At 46.9% G+C, this 21,966-nt stretch overlaps 1 protein-coding gene across 1 annotated transcript in view; it reads left to right on the top strand.

The window, feature by feature from the left end:
* LOC116075167 overlaps positions 1-21,966 on the top strand; it is a 156,191-nt gene that overhangs the window by 2,956 nt on the left and 131,269 nt on the right. Inside the window, exons 2-10 of the mRNA XM_031348191.1 lie at positions 1,373-1,445; positions 1,690-1,800; positions 6,607-6,720; positions 7,965-8,159; positions 9,210-9,348; positions 10,481-10,638; positions 15,277-15,429; positions 19,673-19,774; positions 20,985-21,146. Of these exons, the coding sequence (XP_031204051.1) occupies positions 1,373-1,445; positions 1,690-1,800; positions 6,607-6,720; positions 7,965-8,159; positions 9,210-9,348; positions 10,481-10,638; positions 15,277-15,429; positions 19,673-19,774; positions 20,985-21,146 (1,207 nt within the window). The remainder of the gene's footprint in view (positions 1-1,372; positions 1,446-1,689; positions 1,801-6,606; positions 6,721-7,964; positions 8,160-9,209; positions 9,349-10,480; positions 10,639-15,276; positions 15,430-19,672; positions 19,775-20,984; positions 21,147-21,966) is intronic.

The raw sequence follows: 21,966 nt of genomic DNA, 5'->3' as shown, positions 1-21,966 counted from the left end.
GATGTTCCTTACTGGCTTGCTTCCCCTGGCTTGCTCAGTTTGCTTTCTTATAGAACCCAGGATCCAGGGGTGGCACCACCCACAAGGGGCCCTCCCCCCTTGATCACTAATTGAGAAAATGCCTTAGAGCTGGATCTCATGGAGGCATTTCCTCAAGGGAGGCTCCTTTCTCTGTGATAACTCCAGCTTGTGTCAAGTTGACACACGAAACCACCCAGTACACCAGCTTGAAAAACCTGATACCAAGTGTCCAGGTGGGTGTTTAGGCTTCTGTGACTCTAGGGACTTGCTGGCTTGGGCCACCCTGGTCCAGTGACCCTGCTGATCCTTTCTGTGTCATTCAGTCCTACTGTTTGTGCTGTCAAAGTGAGAACATGTACTTCCTTTTCCTTCTATTCTCTTCCCTTAGCCCTGAAGACTGAACCCAGGGCTTTGCCAGACTAGCGCTCTAGCCACTGAGCCACACCCCTGGTCTCCTAGATTTAACAGAAGTACTCTCCAACAGAGGAGCATACTAACAGTGGACTTTACAGCATTATCTGAGAGCGCTTGGGGCCAAGTGGACAATATCAAACTAAGCTTACCGCTCTGTCCCTCCGGCTCCCTCAAATGTATCTTAGAAATATCCCTGTGGCTCCTCTGACAGTGGCTGCAAGCATGGAATCCACTTTGGGCTGTTGTCCTAGTGCTGCCTATTGAGTTGCCTATTGAGCTCCATGAATATAGCGCTGATCTTCTGTCCCCGAGCTCCACCCCTCACTTGTTGTCAAGCTAAGGAAAGACTCCCTTCTCTGGACATGAACAGCTCATCCTCCATGGCTACTATGTGATTCCTAGGGTCTAGTCGCGTTCCCGAGGTAGCAAGTGTAGTGAAAATTTTTCTAAAGTATTTCCCTTTTGATATCTCTACGTCGTTTCTACCCTCCAAGAACATAAAAGTAAAAACATCTTGTTTCAGTGATAAAGGGCCAGTTTTCTATGTCAACTCAAAAGATACAACAAGGTTTGATAAACACACTTGTGTCAGACACAAGATTTCCCTCTGAAAGGAATGTGTGTGTGGGGGGGGGGGGGGGGGGGTAAGTCCCCAGCATCCCTCCTTGCCCTCTGGAGTAGGGGACTGGGGTAAACCAGAGGAAAGACTCTGAGAGGGGAAAGAAACTGGCCAGGGAAGGGTTAGCAGAGATCAGGTAAATCAGGAAAGGTTCTAACCAAGGTAGAAGAGTGTGGTCTTTATCCACCATCAATGGGCCAAAGTGACACACTCGTCCTGGAAAGGTCGAGAAGGGTCACACAGCGATCAGGCCAGCTATCTGCTCTATCGTAGGTAGCATCCAGTAACACGGCTTCTGTTGCACAAACTTTCCCACAGCTCCGTTCAAATCCCAAAGGATGTTGCTCACTTTAGACGAGAACGGGAAGAGGCTCTGAAGAGAACCCTCCAGGTGAGTAAGAGCGTGGGCGACATCAGGAAAACAGGGTCGATTTTGCTAACTAGGGGAGAAAAGCTTTTTTCTTCTTCTTCCTCAAACAGCTAATACTATCGAACAAAACAGCCCCACATCCTGATGTTCATTGCTAAGCTAAGCAAATGCAAATCATTGTATCCTTAGATAGATCGGATTTTTTTTGACATTTGAAATTTAGTAGATCGAGGATGTTTGAAACTCATTCGTTGTTTGGGTTTAGGTGACAGAGTCCAAGCCCCTTGTTATTCAGGCGGATGCCCTGAAGAGGGAGCTAGAGAGCTGCCTAAGGAGAGAGTACACGCCGGAAACCCTTCCTCTGCTTCTGTTACAGGTAGGGGTCATCTTGCGATTCGAAAACATACTTGGACTATATTGGAAATATATCCGCAAGCTGGCTTTTCGGTAGATCCCGTGGGCAAGTGTTCTAGAGACGGATAATTTTCAGACTTGATGTAACTGTTTTCTTCATCAGAGACCATTTCGTTCTCACAGCCAAGTTCAGCTTATGCTTGCTGGGCCGAGAGGTTGGCAGGGGTCTGCCTAAATACTGCCTGTGCGGGTGTTATACCCTGCAAGGAGAAAGACAAACCCTACCCCACAAAGGATGGAAAAACGTTTATTTCTGAAAATCTCTCTTAGGAAAATGATTCAAAGTAGGTAAATAGTTTTGCATCAAAATTGCGGCAACATTGTAATAAGAGGGAGAAAGGGAGGGAGACAAAGAAGGGAGACAGGAGGGAGGGAGATGGTCAGCCACCCTTACTAGTGACAAGAGAAAAGCAAACCAATGTAGATTGCTATTTGACAGACTACTGTCCTACCATTAAATGTGTATCTTTTTGTGAAGGAATTATCCCATCTCGTAATATTAATTAAAACTATGTATGCACACTTGATAATAGCGATTGTATAAAAGAAGAAGAATCGCTAAGTTTAGGTGGCAGGAGAACGAAACACCCCTGAACTTTTATATATGCAACTTTGCATAATCATGTACTATTTAAACTTTTAAAATGATTTATTCTTCACTTCTATTAAATCGTTTAAGGTAGTCCATATTATGAGTCGTTTCCCCTTGCACATAAAAATTAGTTCTTTAGTAAGTAGTTAGTGTTAATAACAAAAGATAATGAGATTCTATTTGCAAGTTAAAATGTTGTTCATTCTGAATTTTTCTTTCCCTCTAATTGTCTTTCTCTCTTCTTTCCTCCCATCCTCCCTGCCTGCTTCCCTTCCTCATGTTTTCCTGGTACTTGTCATTTGTTCTTGTATAACAGGGTTCGCAATGGAAGGAGAGGAAGGGTAGGGATAGTAGATATTTGTCCCCTAGAGGTTCAATAGCAGTGTTTGGAGATGTTCTGGGTTTTTAGACTTTGGGGGGCAGTGGACATAAGCAGCTGGAGCATGTCGGGTTCAGTTGCTGGAGGCTAACGATGATGTTGAACACTATACTGCACAGAACATCCTGCAACTAAGAATTACGCTGTCTCAATTGTCAACAGTGATAAAGTTGGGAAAGTTATGGAATGGTCTGGATTTCCATAATATATTCATTTTGTGTATATGAATACACTGTATCTGTACAGATGGTTGTGAGCATTATGTGGTTGTTGAGTATTGAATTTAGGACCCCTGCTCCCTCCAGCCCAAAGATTTATTTATTATTATAAATAAGTATACTGTAGCTGTCTTCAGACACACCAGAAGAGGGCGTCAGATCTCATTAAGAGTGCTTGTGAGCCACCATGTGGTTGCTGGGATTTGAGCTCAGGACCTTCAGAAGATCAGTCAGTGCTCTTACCCACTGAGCCATCTCCCCAGCACCCATAATATATTCATTGCTGTCTCATCTGGAGTGCTTTCGTTAATGTCACTTGTAGTTCACACCTGCCAGGAACACATTGTCATGTTGTTATTTAGTTTATAAAAATTATGTTTTCTTTTATTATATAAAGCTATTTTTGCTTGGTTATAGAATTCTGGACTGACAACTTTTATCATTCGTTGTTTTAAAGACACTACTCTATTCTCTTGTGACTTGAATGTTTTCTATCTCTGAACACAATGTATTTCCTGTCCTCTGGCTATTTTAAGCTTTTAATAATTTTTAGATGCTTTATTATAATATATTGAGATTTTCTTTGCTCTTCTCTTGCTTGGAGTTAGACTTAACATTTGGATTGTGAATTTATTAATCAATTAATTTACTATTTATTTATTTCCAAATGAGGAAAGAAGTCTCTTGGCTTGCTATCAGAGGCTTCACTCCAGGGTCATGTGTGCAAAACTCACAGCATTCACCTCGAAGATGTGGTTTATCATGGAGCCAGATGGGCATGACCATGGCCCAGAAGCACACATTCAGGTTCTCTCAAATTCCATGTCCCAACGTGATAATGATATCATAAAGTTCTCATAGTAACACAAAAAAAGAAAAGTCACAAATCAAGACACTTTCAAATACACTGGAGGAAGTCTCAGGTAGACAGGTTACAGCGTGGGGTCTCGACTACAGGTCTCGTAGCTATCTGGTGGCCTTCTTGGCCTTGCGGTTGGTAGAAGCTAGTTACCCATTTGCACATTCCAAAGGACTTACCCAACAATCACAAAGATGTTAGGTCAGATGCAGAGATGAGCAAGGAGTGGCTGTTATAGAAGCTAAAGATAGCCCAAGACAGATTGTGATTGGGCTTCGCACCATTCCAATTCTGCACAGAGAATTGGCGGCCACCTGGAAGATTCAATGTAAGGTACAATTTTCTTTTGGTTTTCAAGCCACTTTTGCTTACACTCGGCTGCATTGTTTCCGAGCTGTGGTGAGGGAGATGGGGCAGAAGCAAGCTGTTCACCTCCGGGTACTTTACTGCTTTTACAGAGGGCTGTAAGACCCCGACAAGCCTTAGCTTACCGGAGACCCCCTGAGTGAGTCACATGGAGCCTGATCAATGCAAAGAGCATGAGGATTTTTATTTCAGTGCACTGAGGCCGTCCCAGACCCTCAGGAAAGAAGGCAACCCCACACAACTTGTTCAGTGAGCTTTTATACAATTTTCAGGGCAGCAGCCATTAGACACAATGTGATTGGTAGAACAGTGTGACTTTTTAAACTGATTGGTCTTTAGGGAATGAGGTGGTAAGGACTTCCCTTGTCTGAAGGTGGGCAAAGGTCCACCCTGCGGAATGTGTCCCCACCTGCAGGTCGGTTCCCACTCTGTGATCTGAGGAGTGTTAATTAGCCTTTCCCTTCCGGAGAGTTCTCCTACCTTCCTAAAGTTCCTGAGCTTATCTTATTAAGGAAATTCCTGGCCTCCCTGTGTTTTTCTGAGATGTCCCTGTTTTCTTGGATCTCACATTTCCCCCTTTTCTTTGTACATGCTTCAGTCTTGAAGCTATTGTGGATAGGTGTGCAGCTCAAATCCCTGGTCGGCTGTAGAATGTAAAGGCCAAAGGTCAGAAGCAGGAACAAAGTGATCAGAGGTCCTAACAATGCAGAAATACAGGTAGTAAACCAGGGGGAGCTGTTAAACCAAGACTCCAGCCAGCCCTGACTCTGTTCTCTCTCTTCCACTTGGCTAATCCTTCTCTCACCTTGGCCATTGAATTTTAACTACCCCCATAATGGTCTCCAGTATGTGCTTCCTGATGTTTCAGACCCCCAGGCAGCACAGAAGAAATGGTTGCCCCTAACACTGATGGGCCTGCTGCTGGCTTCTCCCATCTCGGGGACACATATATATGGGAGTTTCTCGCAGGACACTTTTCAATTTTGAGAGTCCAAACCCTAAACCCCACCCTCTAAGGCCACTTCTGGGACATGGTTTAGATTCACAAGTCCCTCATCCCCCACATTCAGGCAATCCCTCTCCCTGTGTCTCCAGGGCAGCGAAACCCCAGAAGTCCAGGTCCACTGCTAAATCATAGAGGTTAAAGACACAGTCCAGCCACCAGATGCAACTCAGGTAGTGGACCAAGCCACATCCCCAGTGGCTGAGAGCACCTTCCAAGTCACCCTGGTAGGGTTGTGGGGGCTGCTGAGGCTCAGTGCTGAAAGATACACCACAGTCGTCTCGTGGTTTCTCTGGCCTTGCGGAAGTGGGTTGCTTGGGTGTCTGGCTGCGATCTGGTTGGCAGCATCCAGGTGCTGATCTGATGTGAACCGAAACAGTTACTCTGTCCGCTTTAGCGGAGGTCGGGGTGGTCAACAACATCAGGAACGGCCCTCTCCACTTTGCTTCCGAGTATTCAGCACAATGTCTCTTAACATACATCCAATCTCCAACGTAGTACTTGTGTGGAACCTCTGGGGTTCCTGCCTTATACAGGGCACTACATTTTGGCCACAATTCCAAGTGGCTGATCTGGAAAGCTTGCTATGGAGCAATAAGATCCTTGTCAGCCTGAGAAGTCTCCCTGGGGGGATCAAGAGCAGAGGTCAAGGGAGTGGGTGTCCCATGCAGGATCTCAAAAGGATCAGGTTAAAATGGTAGAGGGTGTTCAGGGCCAAGGAGAGGAGCACCAACCAGTCTGAGCCAGTATCCAAGGTCAATTTAGTCAAGGTCTCTTTACCTGCTGTGAGCTCTGGGGAAAGTACGCACAATGGGGCTTCCAATTAGTCCCCGATATCTCTGAGGCCAATCCCTGACTTACCTTAAGAGACAATAGCAGGACCATTGTCCAATCCAATTACCTGGGGCACTCTGAACCTCTGGAAATTTTTCTTCTAATAACTTCTTAGCTACCAAGGTAGCTGTTTCCTGCTTGGTGGGGAATGTCTCAACATCTAGGGACCTTCAGAAGAGCAGTCAGTGCTCTTACCCGCTGAGCCATCTTGCCAGCCCCGTAATTTCAGTTTTTTAATCCAAAATTTCAGCTTGACTTTAACCTTCTGATATCATATTTCACTGCCAACTGTCCAGTAACTGATGAAGGAGCCCATTCGGCAGAGATTTAACACACCTACTTGGTCTCCTGGCTTTACATCTGAAGGATCCTGAGCCAGACTTTATTTGATGGTGTTCCTATGGGAAGAAGAATGTTTTCAAGGCACCCATTACCTATTGTTAGTGTTCTTAAGGCTCGTTCAGCCTACCTCCTATAATTATATTCTGGTAAGTGCTTATTTTTGTTGTTGTTAAAGTATTACACAGAGAGGATTACGCAGCTGGGCCAGAGTAAATATTTGCACATGCTGAGGTGGAAGAGGCTCTGCCAGACCAGTAAGGCCATGGAAGAGCTCTACCCTCTTTATAAGGTAAGGAGCCGGGAGCGGAACCTGGGGGAGAGTATGTATCTGTGAATGCACATATGTCATGATGTATATGTATGTGCGTATGTATATGTGATATATATATATATATATATATATATATATATATATATGAAGTTTTAAAAAGACTTTATTTTCCTTTTAAATGAATGTGTTTATGTGTGTGTACACATAGTCCACATGGATGCAATGCTCACGGACACCAGAAGAGGGCAGCAGATTCCCTAAAACTGGAGTTACAAATGGTTGCCAGGAGCTGCCTGCAGTGAGGGCAGCTGGCGAGTTTAGCCATTGAACCTTCTCCAGTTGCTTTATATATTTATGTATTTTCTAAATAAAACAACACGATCAGTAAGCTTGTCATCGTTGTAAAGGACAATGTGGCCATGACATCTGTCATCCCCTTGGTTGCGCAGGGTGGCCCTGCTGTCCTCTATCTCCCAGCTCCCCGTGCCTACCCTGCAGCTCCTTGCTGGGGCGAAGGCCTCCTTGGAGGATGGCCAGTGTTTGGCTAAGGGTGTACAAGGACCTCTGCTCCCCAGCTGCAGCCTGCAAACAAACCCTCAAGGCCCACCACGGGTAGGAGAATGCGGTAGTCAAGCTTCCAAGACCCAAGACACACACACCCAAGCGAGGCACACACATGGCAGTATGCGTTCCTTTTTCAAACAGATTCACAGCTAAAAACAGGAAAGGAACCGATGGATATGCCTTCTCATGTGTTCTGCCGTTAAGTAGCAGAGGACAAAGATTCCTACTCTTGTCGTTGTTGTTGTTATTGAGACAAGGGCTCAGTACATAGCCCAGGCTGTCCAGGAACTCACTGTGTAGCCCAGGCTGGCCCAAACTCACATAGATCCATTTGCCTTTGGTTCTCAAGTGCTTGGATTAAAGGTGCGTGCCACAATGCCAAAAAGGATTCCTACTTTGAAATGAGCCCTGACATAATTTTTACGTAGAAAATGTGCAGGTTTTTTTTTTTTGTTGTAAACTTGGCCAAGGTAATAAGGTCAGAAGTAGACCCCTGATACCAAACACCTCCTGCAGTGTTAAATTGCTGTCCCTCAGGGCTGGGAAAGTAAGACACTGTCTCTCTCAACTGAATCCAAACTGTAGAAGAATGTGGGGGTTTCAAAAAGTCCCTTATTCAACCCCCCCCTCCCCAGACAGCATTGCAGAGAGCAGGACTTGCCCACAGCCCATAGTGTGTCTGCATCTCTCTTAAACAGAAACAAGTTGACTACATCATGCAGGAGTTCAATGACTCGGTTCAGAGAGCAGAAAGACTGTCGGTTGCTAGAGAAAACTTCCTTATGGGAAAAAACAACCGGCCTGACCTCGTGACTCCGGAGGACCTAGCGATTTACACCAGGTGGTTAGTGTGCCACCTGCACACTCTCAGGACCATTCACCACTACCTGCAGGTAGTAGGAACCTCAGTGTGCCGGTACACACACCCTGGGGAAGGGGAATGGGGAAGCACAACGCCCAGACATGGGCGAACACTCCCAGCCTAGGCTCTGTGGATTTGGCTCTTTCAGGAAAACCTCTCACGTTCTGCTTGGTATCCATTCAGTTCTCCCTCCCGTTGGTTTCTTAGGAGTCAGGGTCTTCCATTTGGGCACATTGTTTTACTTGACAGAATGTAATGAGGAAATCGTATGTCAGGATGCTTGTTCCCGGGCCACGAAGCAAAGCCTGGAAGGGGGGGGGAGCAGGGGGAGGGGGTGAGTACATTTCTATTACAATGACACGATGAGATGGGGTAAGAAACAGGAGCTGGGCTGGACACGGTGATGTTACCTAGTCCCAGCAGCTGTGTCCAGAGAGTCTTGATGCTGAGGCCAAGCTGGGCTCCAGGGTGAGTTAAAGATTAGCCTTGTACACAGCGATAACTTGTCTCGGGAAAACACTGGCGAGCAATAAAGTAACTAGTTAAGGTAGCTTTGGTAGCTCAGGTGTAGAATATGTACAGTAGCCTGAGCAGGGCCCGGAAGGAATCCAGTCTCCAGCAGTGCCAGAGAGGAGGGTGGGGTCAGGGGACAGTACAGAGTGGAAAGAGTTATGAGGGCGATGCCCTAAGTTAGGTTAGAGGATCCCCAAAGAAACCTGGTGGTCAGCTGAGTCCATTTCCCCCTGCAGAGCCAGCCAATGTTGTGGTCTGTACTTCTTTCTCTCCTCAGTCACGTGACAGTACCTCCTAAATCTAGGTCTTCCACTCAAACCCGAGTCTTTCTCTTCACACCCTGAGCACCCCATCCTGTGCCTTTTCCATTCGGGTCCATGACCACTGTGGGAGCGGCTGGAAGCGGAAGTGCTTCTGGGTTGGTGGCAGTTGGGTCTCCCAGCTCCAGCCTCTCTCGTGGGGAAGGTTTCTGAAGTTTCAGCCCTGGCTCCCTCCTCCATCACGCCAAAAGGCTGCAGCATCTGCAGAACCCGGACTGACCTGTGCCCTCCTGGGTGCCTCTCTCTAGGCTCTCCAGCATCTGCCCATCTCCAAAGTGCTGAGTCTAGCTGATAAGCAAGTCTCTGGATCTAGTGAGGAGAATGGGAAAGCCTGTGTCACCGACTTTAAGGCTGCGTCCGCTGGTCTTCGAGGTCCCAGGCTTTCGGGTAAGAAACTGGCTTTTCCCAGGGAGACAAGGGGTAGAATGGAGGGCGGTCATTTTGTGCACGGACTGACTGAGTTAGGGTTTCTATTTCTGCGACAAACCACCATGACCACATAGCAAGCGGGGCAGGAGAGGGTTCATTTGGCTTATGTTTCCATAATTGCTCAGCATGGGAAGGAAGTCAGGACAGGAACTCAGGCAAGGCAGGATCCTAGAAGCAGGAGCTGATGCAGAGGCCATGGAGGGGGCTGCTTACTGGCTTTCGTCCCATGGCTTGCTCAGCCTGCTTTCTTACCCACAATGGGCCAGGCCCTCCCCCATTAATCACTAAATAAGATAACTTTTTTTTTAGCTGGATCTCATGGAGGCACTTTCTCAATTGAGGTTCCCTCATTTCAGGTAAACTTTAGCTTGTGCTAAAGTTGACGTAAGACTAACTGGCAAGACCTGTTTTGTACCACTATCTTCCTGTATGCTGCAAGTTACATCTTTGTAATAAGCTGTAATTTGATACTAATCTTTTCTGATGGAAGACAGTAGCCATGACCTTAGATGTTTTTTGTCTCCCTCTTTACAACTAAGGTTAAGAGGCAAGTGGGACTGGCTTCCAGGCCTGTTTCTGTCACCCCTCGCATGGTCCTGCGTGTCACCTCCTTAGGCCTCACTTAACTCATTGCCATAGTAATCCTTTCCGATGAAATGATTTCTGAGACTTGGTTCAAGTTTTGTGTTACACAGCTGCCAGAGAATTTAGTCGTCAGTATCAGTTTCAGTCTCTCTGCCCCTGTTCTGTGTTACAGAAAACGGAGAAGCCTGATCAGGTTTCTGCTAAGTGTCCTTGAGTGACATTCCCATTATACACAGAATATCCCAGGAGCTCTAGTGGCTTTCTCTTGTGGGCTGTGAGATCATTGGGAGTAATTGCACCTCCCCAGGAAAGCTCCTGGGGGCTGGGAGCTGGGTGGCAAGACACCCCAGGCAGGTAAGGTGCAGGCTTGCCTGGCACAGGGTCAAGGGAGAACAAAATGGCTCCCCAAGAGCAGAGGGCCCGCTTCCAACTCTCTCCAAGGCCATCTGCTGTCTCTCTTGCCTCACACTCACTGGTCTTGCTCTTGATTTTGGATATTTTTTAGGGTCGGGGAAAACAGATGCTGTGTTTGTCTTGCCTCAGCACGTGACAGACAGGGACGATCTAAAACCTCAGCTGAAGCGCCTCCTCTCACATTTCCACATCCCGGGCGACGTGCAAAAGTTGAGCGACTCAGCCAAAGAGATGGAACTCTTTTCCTTGGTACATAATGAACTTACTATAAATATGCAAGGCTGGAAGAAAGTCTTAGTACTTGCTACAAAGTTCCTCGTTTGTTTGTTTGAGATGGGGTCTCAGGTAGCCCGGGCTGGCCTCAAAGTAGCCGTGTAGTGGAAGATGACCTTGAACTCCCAATATTCCCGCCCCACTTCCTGATTGTCATGATTAGGTGTGTGCAACCACATAAGACACAAAGCTGTTTCTTTCTTCCGCCAATGCTTGTTTCTAGAGTAATGATATACAATGTAACAAGCCACCTTCCTGTTAGGAAAAGCCTTCTTGCTGTGAGAATAACAAGACCTTCTGATGAGAGCGAAGCCAGAGGGATTTTACCTTTTGGATTTTTCCCCCCTGTAGATTTTAGAGAAAAGGTAGGAGGATGTGGGCTGAAGAAGATATAAATGTACCCAAGGTTAGACAGACATGCCTGGGAGAGTTGTCAGGCATCTACAGCCCTGAGTCTGAGATGGGATTGCAGTATATTTTGCTTGTTTGTGTTTTGGTTGCAATATTCTTGACATACTTGATAAGGGTCTAGCCACTGGGGCTCACTATGCATTCTGAAGGATGCAGCTGGCTGCAGCCCTGCCCTCTCCCACTGCCTTCCAACAGAACACCTCATAGTAGCAAAAACCATGTTAAAACATCTTTCAGTGGAAAGGTGAGGTGGTGGATACAGAACTTCAGAGTTTTAACTTACAACAACAACAGTGGTTTCAGCAATGAGCTATCTTGCTAGCCTTAGTTATAAATTATTTGCAAGATAAAAGTGATCTAACCTGGGTGGATTTGAATGACCTCAGGATGTCAAGTAGCTGCTTTGTCTCATCACCCCCACTGCGCTCCCAGCCCCACCCCCTTGCCTGTGCTGGGGGAGGAGCTCACTTCATAGAGTGCTGACCTTGAAGACCCACTTGGACTTGTTTTCGAGCCAACATCTTTTACAGGACAGTACTTTTGGTCTGTAACCCACGTTCCTCAAGCCCATTGGCTTTTGCCTTCCTCCTCCTCCTCTTCCTCTTATTCCTCTTCCTCTCCCCACTTCCTCCTCCCCCTTCTGATAGGAAGCTCAGTGTCCTGGCTATAATGGTCCTACTATTGCTGTGATGAAACACCACGACTAAAAGCAACTTGGAGAGGAAAGGGTTTATTTGGCTCACACTTCCTATCACAGTCCACTGAGGGAAGCCAAGGCAGGAACTCAAACAAAACAGGAGCGTGGAGGCAGGAGCTGATGCAGGAGCTGATGCAGGAGCGTGATGCAGGAGCTGATGATGATGCAGAGGCCATGGAGGAGCGCTGCTTCCTGGCTTGTTGCTCATGCCTTGCTCAGCCTGCTTTCTTATACTACCCAGGACTGCCAGCCCTCACTGTAAGCAAGGCTACAGTGAAACTCCTGAGCTAGACCACTCCGTGGGTAGAAAGAAAGGTTTATTGGGGATTAAGCCATCAATGCAGTCTCTTGGAGTGGGGGTGCAGAGAGAATGGCAAACTGCTGGCCTTGCCAGGTTTTTAAGGAGATAGGTAGCAGCCCAGGGGTGGGGGTGGGGCTGGGGGGGGCAGTGTGAGCCAGAACAGTCTAGAAGCTAGGGTGGGAACTTTGATCTGTTACAGGCTTGGTACTTCCTTGCCAGAGGTAGTTGGCTGTAGGAGGCAGAGATGGACACGCTGAAATGTGCTTTATAAGAGTCCTCAGGAGCGCTGAGCGCAGGCACCAATGGATGACCCAGTCAGAGTCATCCTGAGCGGAGCCCAGACTGCTGTTAGGACATTGTCAGCAGCACTGCGGGTTTGGGGGCCTGCTTTAGACCTCATAATTACTAGTTAGAGAAATGCCCAACAAACTTGCCTATAGCCAGATATCTGAGAGAGGCATTTTCTCAACTGAGGCTCCCTCCTCTCTGATGTCTAGCCAGCAAACCCAGGCTGGTTACAAAACTCACGACAGAAGTTCCAGCTTTGGCTTTCTTAGAGCAATGCTGTGAGGAATGTTAGCTGGGTTCCCAAGTCACAGTCCAGTGCGCGGGCGTGTGCGCGCGTGTGTGTGTGTGTGTGTGTGTGTGTGTACATGTGTGCATGCATGTGTGAGTGTGTGTGTATGTGTGTGTGTGTTCATGTGTGTGTGTGTGTGTGCGCATGTGTGTGCTCATGTGTGTGTGTGTGTGTGTGTGTGGTATGTGTATGTGTGTGTGTGAGAGAGTTTGGGTCTTTTTTTTTTTTGGTGCTTTAATGCTCAAGGTCATGGTCTGCCAACTGCAGCCTGAAGCCCACCACCTGTTCTTCCAAAATAAAGCTCTGTTGGGAGCCAGCTGTCTTGGTCCATCCCCACCACTGAAACGGCATGCCACAAACTGAGCGGCTGCACCAACAGCTCCTTACTGCTCTGATGACAGACATGGGGACAGCTTTCTGGTTCACAGATGCTACCTTTGTGTGTATGTGTGCCTTCCCCAGCAGAGAGCAAAGGGCTCTCAAGGCCTAATCCTATTCACAAGAACTAATTACCTCCCCCAAGTGCTGGTCTCTAGTCCCTTCACCAGGGGAGGTGGGGTTAGGACTGCCGCACACTAATTTTGTGAAAACACAAATCTGCAGGTGCCAGCCTCCCCATGCCTGTGTATGTGTTATCAGGGGCTGCTTTCACACCACGGTGGCAAACCTGAAGATTCATGGGTTGCAGAAGCTGAAGTATTAAGTGTCTGGCCCCTTAAGAAAGGTTTTGCTGCCAAGCCCTAGCCTAGCGTCTCTCTCAACATCCTGCCTCGATAGGCACATCCCCGTGTCCACGCATCCACGGCGCTGGTGCCTGCATGTCACACAGAGCTGTGGAATGCTTGAAATGTAATTAGTGCAAGAGAGAAACTAAGTCTTCACGTTGATTTCATTTTAACTAAGTTACTCTGAGATGTTGGATGGCCAAGCCTTCTTGTTAAGTGGCACTGAGACATTTCACATCGTTGGATAACTGTCCCAGCACACTGTGGTCGAGCGCTGTGGACAAGAAAGGAGGTGGCAGTGGGAAGTTAGCCATGCGGCCTCTGCTGGAAAGCGTGAGAAGGGACGGAGGCGGGCCCTAAGGTTCAGTGGTAGCATCTGAGCTGATTTCACGAATTGTATCCTGGGCAGGCTGCAGAGAGCAGGATTTATTTATCACTCAGAAGTTCTGGTTTACCATGTGGTCAGAAAAACTGAATGCTTTCCCAGTTTACTTCTTGTTTATATTTAGAGTCCAACCCAAAACATAGACAAGTGGACGTGGCTATGTATTTCCGATCTTTGGCGCAGATACTCAGCAGACGTGAGGCATGCTGGCCATCACGACGCGAGCTTGTGCCACACAGAGGTGTCCATGTCAAGAACTGTCACAACAAAGACCTCTTCATGAGTCAGTTTCCCTCCAGGGCTATTTCAAGGATGATCAGTAAGGGCTGGGAAGATGGCTCAGCAATTAAGAGCCCTGGCTTCTCTTCCAAAGGACCTAAGTTTGATTTCCAGCAGCCAGAACCATGGCGGTTCACAACAACTTCTAACTCCAGTCCCAGGGGATCTGATACCTTCTTCCGGCCTCCAGAGTGCTACGCATTAATGGTACATAGACATACATGCATGCAAGATACACATACACACACATGTGCACACATACACACACACACACACACACACACACACACACGTATGGGGAGAGAATGAGAGAATGAGTTAGTGGCTGTGTTTTGAGACCTGAAACAATGTCCCTGCACACACACACACACACACATATGGGGAGAGAGAGAATGAGAGAATGAGTTCGTGTTTGTGTAGTGGCTCTGTTTTGAGACCTGAGACAGTGTCCCTGGAGGCTCCACTTCTTTGCTCCTCGTCATCTTTCTCCTCTTTTCTCTTTTGTATGTGTACACGTCCATGTGTGTGGTGAACATGTATTTGTGTGCAGTGCAGGCCTGGGCACATGTATGTGAAGACCAAAAGAGGAAGTTGGTAGGTATCCTGATCTCTCACTCCCTGCATTATTCCTCAGACAGGCTCACCCACCGAACTTGGAGCTGGGCTGGTGGCCTGTAAGAATTGTGACCCTCCTACTTCCAAACCCAATAGTGATGTGGTTATATCACTGGGTTTTTTTTTTACATAGGTGTTTGGATCCAAACTCAGGTCCTCATGCTTGGGCAGCAATTCCCCCCTCTTCCTCCCAGCCCTCTTCTTCTTCTTTCCTCCCTCCTTCCTCCCCCTTCTTCTTCCTTCTCTCCCTCATCCCTCCCTCCTTCTCCTCTTCTTTCTCCCTCCTCTTCTCCTTTTATTCTTTACTAGAATTCAAGAGAAAAAGCCCAGAGCAGAAGTCTATAAATCTCAGCAAGTGCCCAAGAAGGAAGATAGAGGAAGAAAGAAAAAGCCATAATGCTGAGTTAGGCACCGAGGTGAGCTGTGGAGGGCAAGCGCCCGGCTGGCCAGGGAGGAGAACTTTAGAGAGTCAGTGAAGCCCAAAGTGTTAGGGAGAGCGTGCTTACAGTAGACAACGCGAGAAGGCAATGAAGGTTCTGTTTCTCTGAGCACTTTGAGAAAGCAGGCACCTTCTGAAGCGTGGTGGCTGTAACTTTCGGTCCCTCTCCTTGCAATCCTCTTCAGGTTTCTCAGAACTTCCAAAGCATCTTCACGGAGCAGCAGAGGATGTGGACATTCCCAGACTACGAGGCCGGGAGAGGTAAAGTGCAGAGTCCGACTGTGTCAGGACCCACAGCCACCCTGAAAAAGAGAGCCATCTGGATTCCCTTCTTGAAGGTACGGAGGCTGCCACGGACGGTCACCTGCCTGTGATGTCAGCAATGTCAAAAACTTTCCTCCGACTGAGCAGGCACTCTGTCCATACCAGGCCTTTCTGGTCCCTTTTATACCCTCTCCTTAGTACCCTGAGCAAACTGTCCTGCAGGACCCGTGTGCCATGCTGCCTATCCTCAATGGAGACCACTCCAAAAACCTCATCCTGAGGCAGTACGGGGTCCTTCTTGTTCTCTTCCTCCCTTAGCTCTTAGTTGAAGTAGTTACACTTCCATCCGAGCTGCAAGTTCCCCCAACGCCTGACACCCACCCTGTAGATCTGAATTTATTTCTTCTTCCATTTACTTTTTTTTTCGTTTTTCGAGACAGGGTTTCTCTGTGTAGCCCTGGCTGTCCTGGAACTCACTCTGTAGACCAGGCTGGCCTTGAACTCAGAAATCCACCTGCCTCTGCCTCCCAAGTGCTGGGATTAAAGGTGTGCACCACCACCACCTGCATTTACTTATTTTTCTTAAAGATGTTTATTACACAAGGTAGAATTTTCATATAGCCCAGGCTGGCCTTGTTCAGTATACTATGTAGCCAAGGATTGCCTTCAGCTCTGGCCCTTCTATCTCAGTTTCCTTAGTGCTGGTGTTACAGATGTGTACCACTATGCTTAGCTAAAGCTCCCCCCAATACACACACACACACACACACACACACACACACAACTTTTGAGAGAGGGTCTTACCCAAGCTGGCCTTGAATTCGTGGTCATATTCTTGCCTTGGCCTCTCAAATGTTGAGAATTACAGAGGTCTGTCATTATACTATAGATACTCTGAAATGTAATTGATTAATGTAAAGCCAACACTTCAGTTTAAAACTACTATTGGATTTTTACCATGTCACACCCTCTGTGCTAAAGATTCAGGATTCACAAACCATACCTGTTCACCAAGATTAAAGCCTACAGCAGCAGTTAGTGTGAACTACAGCCAAGTCTCATTAGTCAAGCAGTCTGTGTTCCAGAAAGAGCCAGAAACACTGGTTTATCAGATCCAAAATTCCAAGGTTAGTTTCCTGAGAGCCCATAGGCAAGGTGTCAGTACAGAGCCCAGCTGTGGTTGGACCTGCTTGTAATCCCAGCACTCAGGAGGCCGGGGTGGGGGGTGGGGGGTGGGGGGACTGTTACCACAGATCAGGAGCAGCCTAGCTAACAGTGAGCTCCAGTTCAGCTTGGAGTACAGCAATGCCAGCTACAGAGTGAGACCCCATTTCACGAAAAGAAAAGCAAAAAGAAAACACACCCGAGTTCAGAGCTGTTTTATTATGTCTTGTTTGCTTGTTTGTTTAAAGATGCCCTGTTTAATGTATATCATTGATTCATAAACATTGAACATCATGATAGGAAGCAGTGGAAGTCTGTGTGAATGATGTGGCATGGTTCCCCTAGACACTGTGTCACAGCCTAGTAGTGTGGGATTTAAGACAGAGCCAGCACCTTAAGATTCTGTTTGGGGAATGTTTTTACTGACAAAAAGGACAATGAGCTTGTCTCTAAAACACACATACACACACACACACACATACATACACATATACACACATACATACACACACATATACACACACTCACACACACTCAAACACACGCTACACACATATACACACACATACACACATACACACATGCACACATAAACATGCATACACACACATGCACACATACACACACATACACACCACATATACACACATACACACATACAAACACATGCACACATACATACATACATGCAATACACATGCACACATACACAAACACACATATACACACAAACACACACATACACACAGATACACACATATACACATACACACATACATACACACACATACACACATACACATCCACACAGATACACACACAGATACACACACATACACACACATACACACACATAAACATATACGCACACATACACATATGCACACAGACCATATACACACACACCAGATACACACACACACCAGATACATATACACACACATACACACCACCTACACATACACACCACCTACACACACACACACACACACACACACACAAGGTGCACCTGTTTTAAGTGTCCATAAGGAAGAATGTTGTCTGTTATGCCTTGGCTGGGAATGGGCCTACTGTCCCCAACTCTGTGCCTGTCTATGAATGACCATGATTGACAATGGAATCACAAATACGTTTTAGTGAGTAGGTAGAATTGAAAATATAGAATTCAAACTTTGACAGTTTGACTGTAATATAACAGAAAGGAGTCTCTTTTTAAAGACTCTGTGTGTGTGTGTGTGTGTGTGTGTGTGTGTGTGTGTGTGTGTATCACAAGCCTGCAGGTACCCCTGTAGGCCAGAAGAGGGCATCAGATCCCCTGGAACTTGAGCTATAGGCAGTTATGAGCTGCCTGATGTGTGCTAGGAACCAAACTCTGAAAGTAAAGTCTGGCATGATTTCTTGTTGTCTATTCAAGCTGCTGTGGCAAAGCGCAATGAAGTGTGTCGCTAATAAGCAAAGTAGCTTTGCTTTTTACATTTCTGGAAGCTGAGCAGGTCTGCTGGCTAGCATGGTTGCAAGCTCCCGAAGACCCTCTTCCAGGCTACAGACTGCTGGGTTTTCCCAGTTCCTTATGTGTCAGGAGAGGCACAGCAGACTCAGGCCTCTTAGGAGACGCCAATTCACCAGGGTTCGACTTTTATGAACGTATCCCCTCCACAGTCTCATTCACAGCATCATGTTGCAGGGTGGGCTTCAACATGAATCATGGAGAGACACAGTCCATCCTGAACAGTGAGCTGAGAGAGAGAGAGAGAGAGAGAGACAGAGACAGAGAGACAGAGAGAGAGACAGAGAGACAGAGACAGAGGAAGGGAGGGAGAGAGGGAGAGAGAAGGAGGAAGAGAGGGAAGAGGGGAGGGAAGAGGGAGAGAGAGAGAGGGAGAAAGGCGGAGGGGAGAGGGAGAGAGAGAGGGAGGGAGAAGGAGAGAGAGGGAGAGAGAGAAGGAGAGAGAGAGAGGGAGAGAGAGGGAGGAAGAGAGGGAAGAGGGGAGGAAAGAGGGAGAGAGAGAGGGAGAAAGGCAGAGGGGAGAGGGAGAGAGAGAAGGAGAGAGAGGGAGGGAGAGAGAGGGAGGGGGAAGGGAGGGGAGAGGGAGAGAGAGGAGAGGGAGAGAGAGGGAGGGGGGAAGGGAGGGGAGAGGGAGAGAGAGGGAAGGGAGGGGAGAGGGAGAGAGAGGGAAGGGAGAGGGAGAGGGAGAGAGGGGGAAGGGAGAGGGAGAGGGAGAGAGAGACCAAAGATTGTCCTCCACCTGGGCTTGAACTCAGGCAGTCAGTGTAGGCAGGGCAGCCCCTCTGTCTTAGAGTTAGCCTCCAAGCACGGGTATTAAGGAGGTACTTGGGCAGAACAGTCAAGGGCATGCAGCCTTTTAACACTCACACGTGGCATTGTCACCTGCACAGTTTGTGCCTGGGAACTGCACAATTGAGTTTAAAAACTCTGGTTTTGAGGAAGTTTAGCATCCTGTGTGTGGCTGCCTTCCTAGCTATTCTCTGCTACAGGTGGCCACAGGCAGTCAGAAAGCACCCGGAAAGCTGAGCGTGTCTAATCCCGCTGAGATAGGAGTCTGAGAATTACCACCTTGCTGATGATGTAATTTGCAGCCACAGCACTAAGTTTAGAGAAAGTTTCTTTTTCTTTTCTTTTTTCTTTTTCTTTTTTCAGAAACAATGGTAACTTGGTCTCTGGGCTCAACAACTAAAACCTAATATTTTGTAAGCCTTATTTAAATCTGATTCCTCCGGGGGCAAATTCTTGTGGATCCGCCATGATACCAGGAAACTCTAGCAGCTACGTCTTACCTCTCTGCTGTCCCGTTCCAAAAGCCAGTTTGGTTTTAACCGTAAAGTCTTCAGCACTCTGTGACTCCTTTTCCCCTCGGCTTTGTCAGTACGATGGATTCTATGTTGGTGACCCTGGGCTCTGTCCTGCTTATGGGCTGCTCAGTGTGCTCTGGATGGAACTCCTATTTGGTATAGGCCAAGTGCCAAGAGTAACTGCTGGCCCCTTCCACAGCTCAGTGACTGGTACAAACCCTTCCCAAGGCCTCACATGCCCCAGCAAACCTACAAGTCAGGACATGAGATCCACCTTGGCAGGGGTTCAGATCTTTCTCAGTGTGGCTTTCGTTGAGACCCATGAACTTACTCATCTATTAGGTCAAGCCAAAATGTGATCCTTGGCAGAAGAAGATATTGACCAGACTCAAAGAACGGAAAAGAATAGACGAGCTAATGCACCTCCAGTCAAAGTTTTTGAAGGTAAGAAAGTAGTCATATTCTATTATGGGCAAGAGGCTTGCTAAATGTCATCCTCAAAAATACGAGACTTTCTTTCTCTTTAAAAAAAAAAAAGCAAGCAAGCAAATGACAATAACCCATTGACATGAGTTCAGTATGAAGACTTTATTTTTGAGTCTTTTTTTTCTTTAAATTTTTAAAAATCCATCTTTAAATTCATAGATGTTTTGCTTGCATGATGTCTGTGGACCATGGGCATGCCTAACGCCTCAAAGTGGGTGGTGGGCCTCACAGAATAAAGTTATAGATAGTTGTGAGCCATTTGGTAGGTGTTAGGAACTGAACCTGGGTCCTCTAGAAAAGCAGCCAGTGTTCTTAACCTCAGGCATCTCTTTGACCTCTTATTTAGAACTCTCTAATCTAATCAGAAAACTTTAAAAATCTAGCTAGCTTTTAGTAGAGAATAAAAATGGTCAGCTCCCTAAGTTTGGTAGTACATGCACACTTTTAATCTCAGAACTCAGGGAGCAAAGACAGATGGATCTCTGTGAGTTCCAGACCAGCCTGGTCTACATAGAGAGTTTCAGGCCAGCCAGGGTGACATAAAATCCTGTCTTTAAAAAAAAAAAAAACTGTCAAAAAGAGCTGGGCCTTTGCCTCAGAGCTGAGCTGTATGTGGTACCGATCCCTCGGCTTGAACTTCCTCATCTCTGAAGCAAGGTTGGGTGCAAATCACTTCCCAGGAAATTTATTGTCTTACTGACTTTAGGTACAGAGTTCATTACTGCTAAACATGTTGACATTGTTGGGCAATGGATCTTCAGGACATTCTCCTCTTGCAGCCCACACTGATACACTGCCCACATTGAACATTTCCTCCAACATCCCCTTCCCACCCCTTTTCCCCGCTCTCCAAACAGCCACCCTAGTTCCTCTTCTGATAAATTTGACTCTTTAGAAACCTCAAATGCTTAACCTTTTCATGACTGGCTTACTTCTGTTAGCACAATGTCTTTTAGGGGCATCTATGTTGGAAAATTTGTCAGAAATTCTTTCTCTTTCAAGGCACACGCACAAACGCACACATGTGTACACATGCACAGACACACGTGCACACACACACATACACACACACACACACACACACACACACACGACTAATAAGTTCAAAAAAAGAAACAAGCGGCCTTCTTGTATCTACTAACCATCTCCTCTCCTTGTTCTGTTTAAGATTTCTGACCCCATGCGAGTCATGCAAGTTCTCCAGGATCACGCTGCAAAGACAGTGCCAATGGCTCCACATCACCCATCTCTCCCAACTGCTCAGGCTCCACATCTGCGCAACTATGACCAAGTCTGGCAGAATATTTATAGCAACCCCAAGCTCTACCAGGTAGGACAGGAGCACACAGCCCATTTGCCTTCGGCTCACTTTGGCCCTGTGTGTCTCCTAATTCACCCTCTGCATCAAAGCTCTATTATCTTTGCAGCTTAATTACCATAGTGGTTAATAATAATAATAATAATAATAATAATAATAATAATAATAATAATAAAGGTATAATACTTATATAATAAATCAGAATAAATAAGAATAAGAGTGCAGCGGTGCTACTCAGAGAGAGGAACATACAGATGTGCACTGTATTGCTTTCTTCCAGCCAAAGGCTTCCACAGATCCGTGTCAGCAAGGCAAGTCCTGTGTTGACCATAGCTGAGTGCCCAGCCAATGGACCCCGTGTGCTGTTAGCAGAACTGCATTGTGTGCTATGGGAAACACCAAAAATAAGGAGAGATTTAACATAAATGGTGGAGCGAGGTCAGCATGAGGGTAGTGCAGAGGAGATAGCGTCTGAGGGGAGAGGAAGACGCGTCAAAGACGCTGAAGACGAGCTGCCCTTTTGATGCACAAGGAAAGACGGGTTATGAACACCATAAACTCTCGGCTCAAGAGCGCCGTGTCCTATAAGGGGTGTGATATATGCAGAGGATGTTTTAGGGGGATTTATGTGGCAGCAGCACGTGGGTTAGATTGAAGAAGGAAGAGATCAAATTTGGGGAGCCAGTCAGGATGGTTGTCTGAGAGAGGCATGAAGCCAGTGTACTGGCTGAGGCAGGAGGATTGCTGTATGTACTGGCTGGTTCTGTGTGTCAACTTGACACAGGCTGGACTTATCACAGAAGGGAGCTTCAGTTGGGGAAGTGCCTCCATG

The sequence above is a fragment of the Mastomys coucha genome, unplaced genomic scaffold (assembly GCF_008632895.1).
Source record: "Mastomys coucha isolate ucsf_1 unplaced genomic scaffold, UCSF_Mcou_1 pScaffold3, whole genome shotgun sequence".
NCBI lineage: Eukaryota > Metazoa > Chordata > Mammalia > Rodentia > Muridae > Mastomys > Mastomys coucha.
This window is presented reverse-complemented; position numbering and strand designations above follow the sequence as displayed.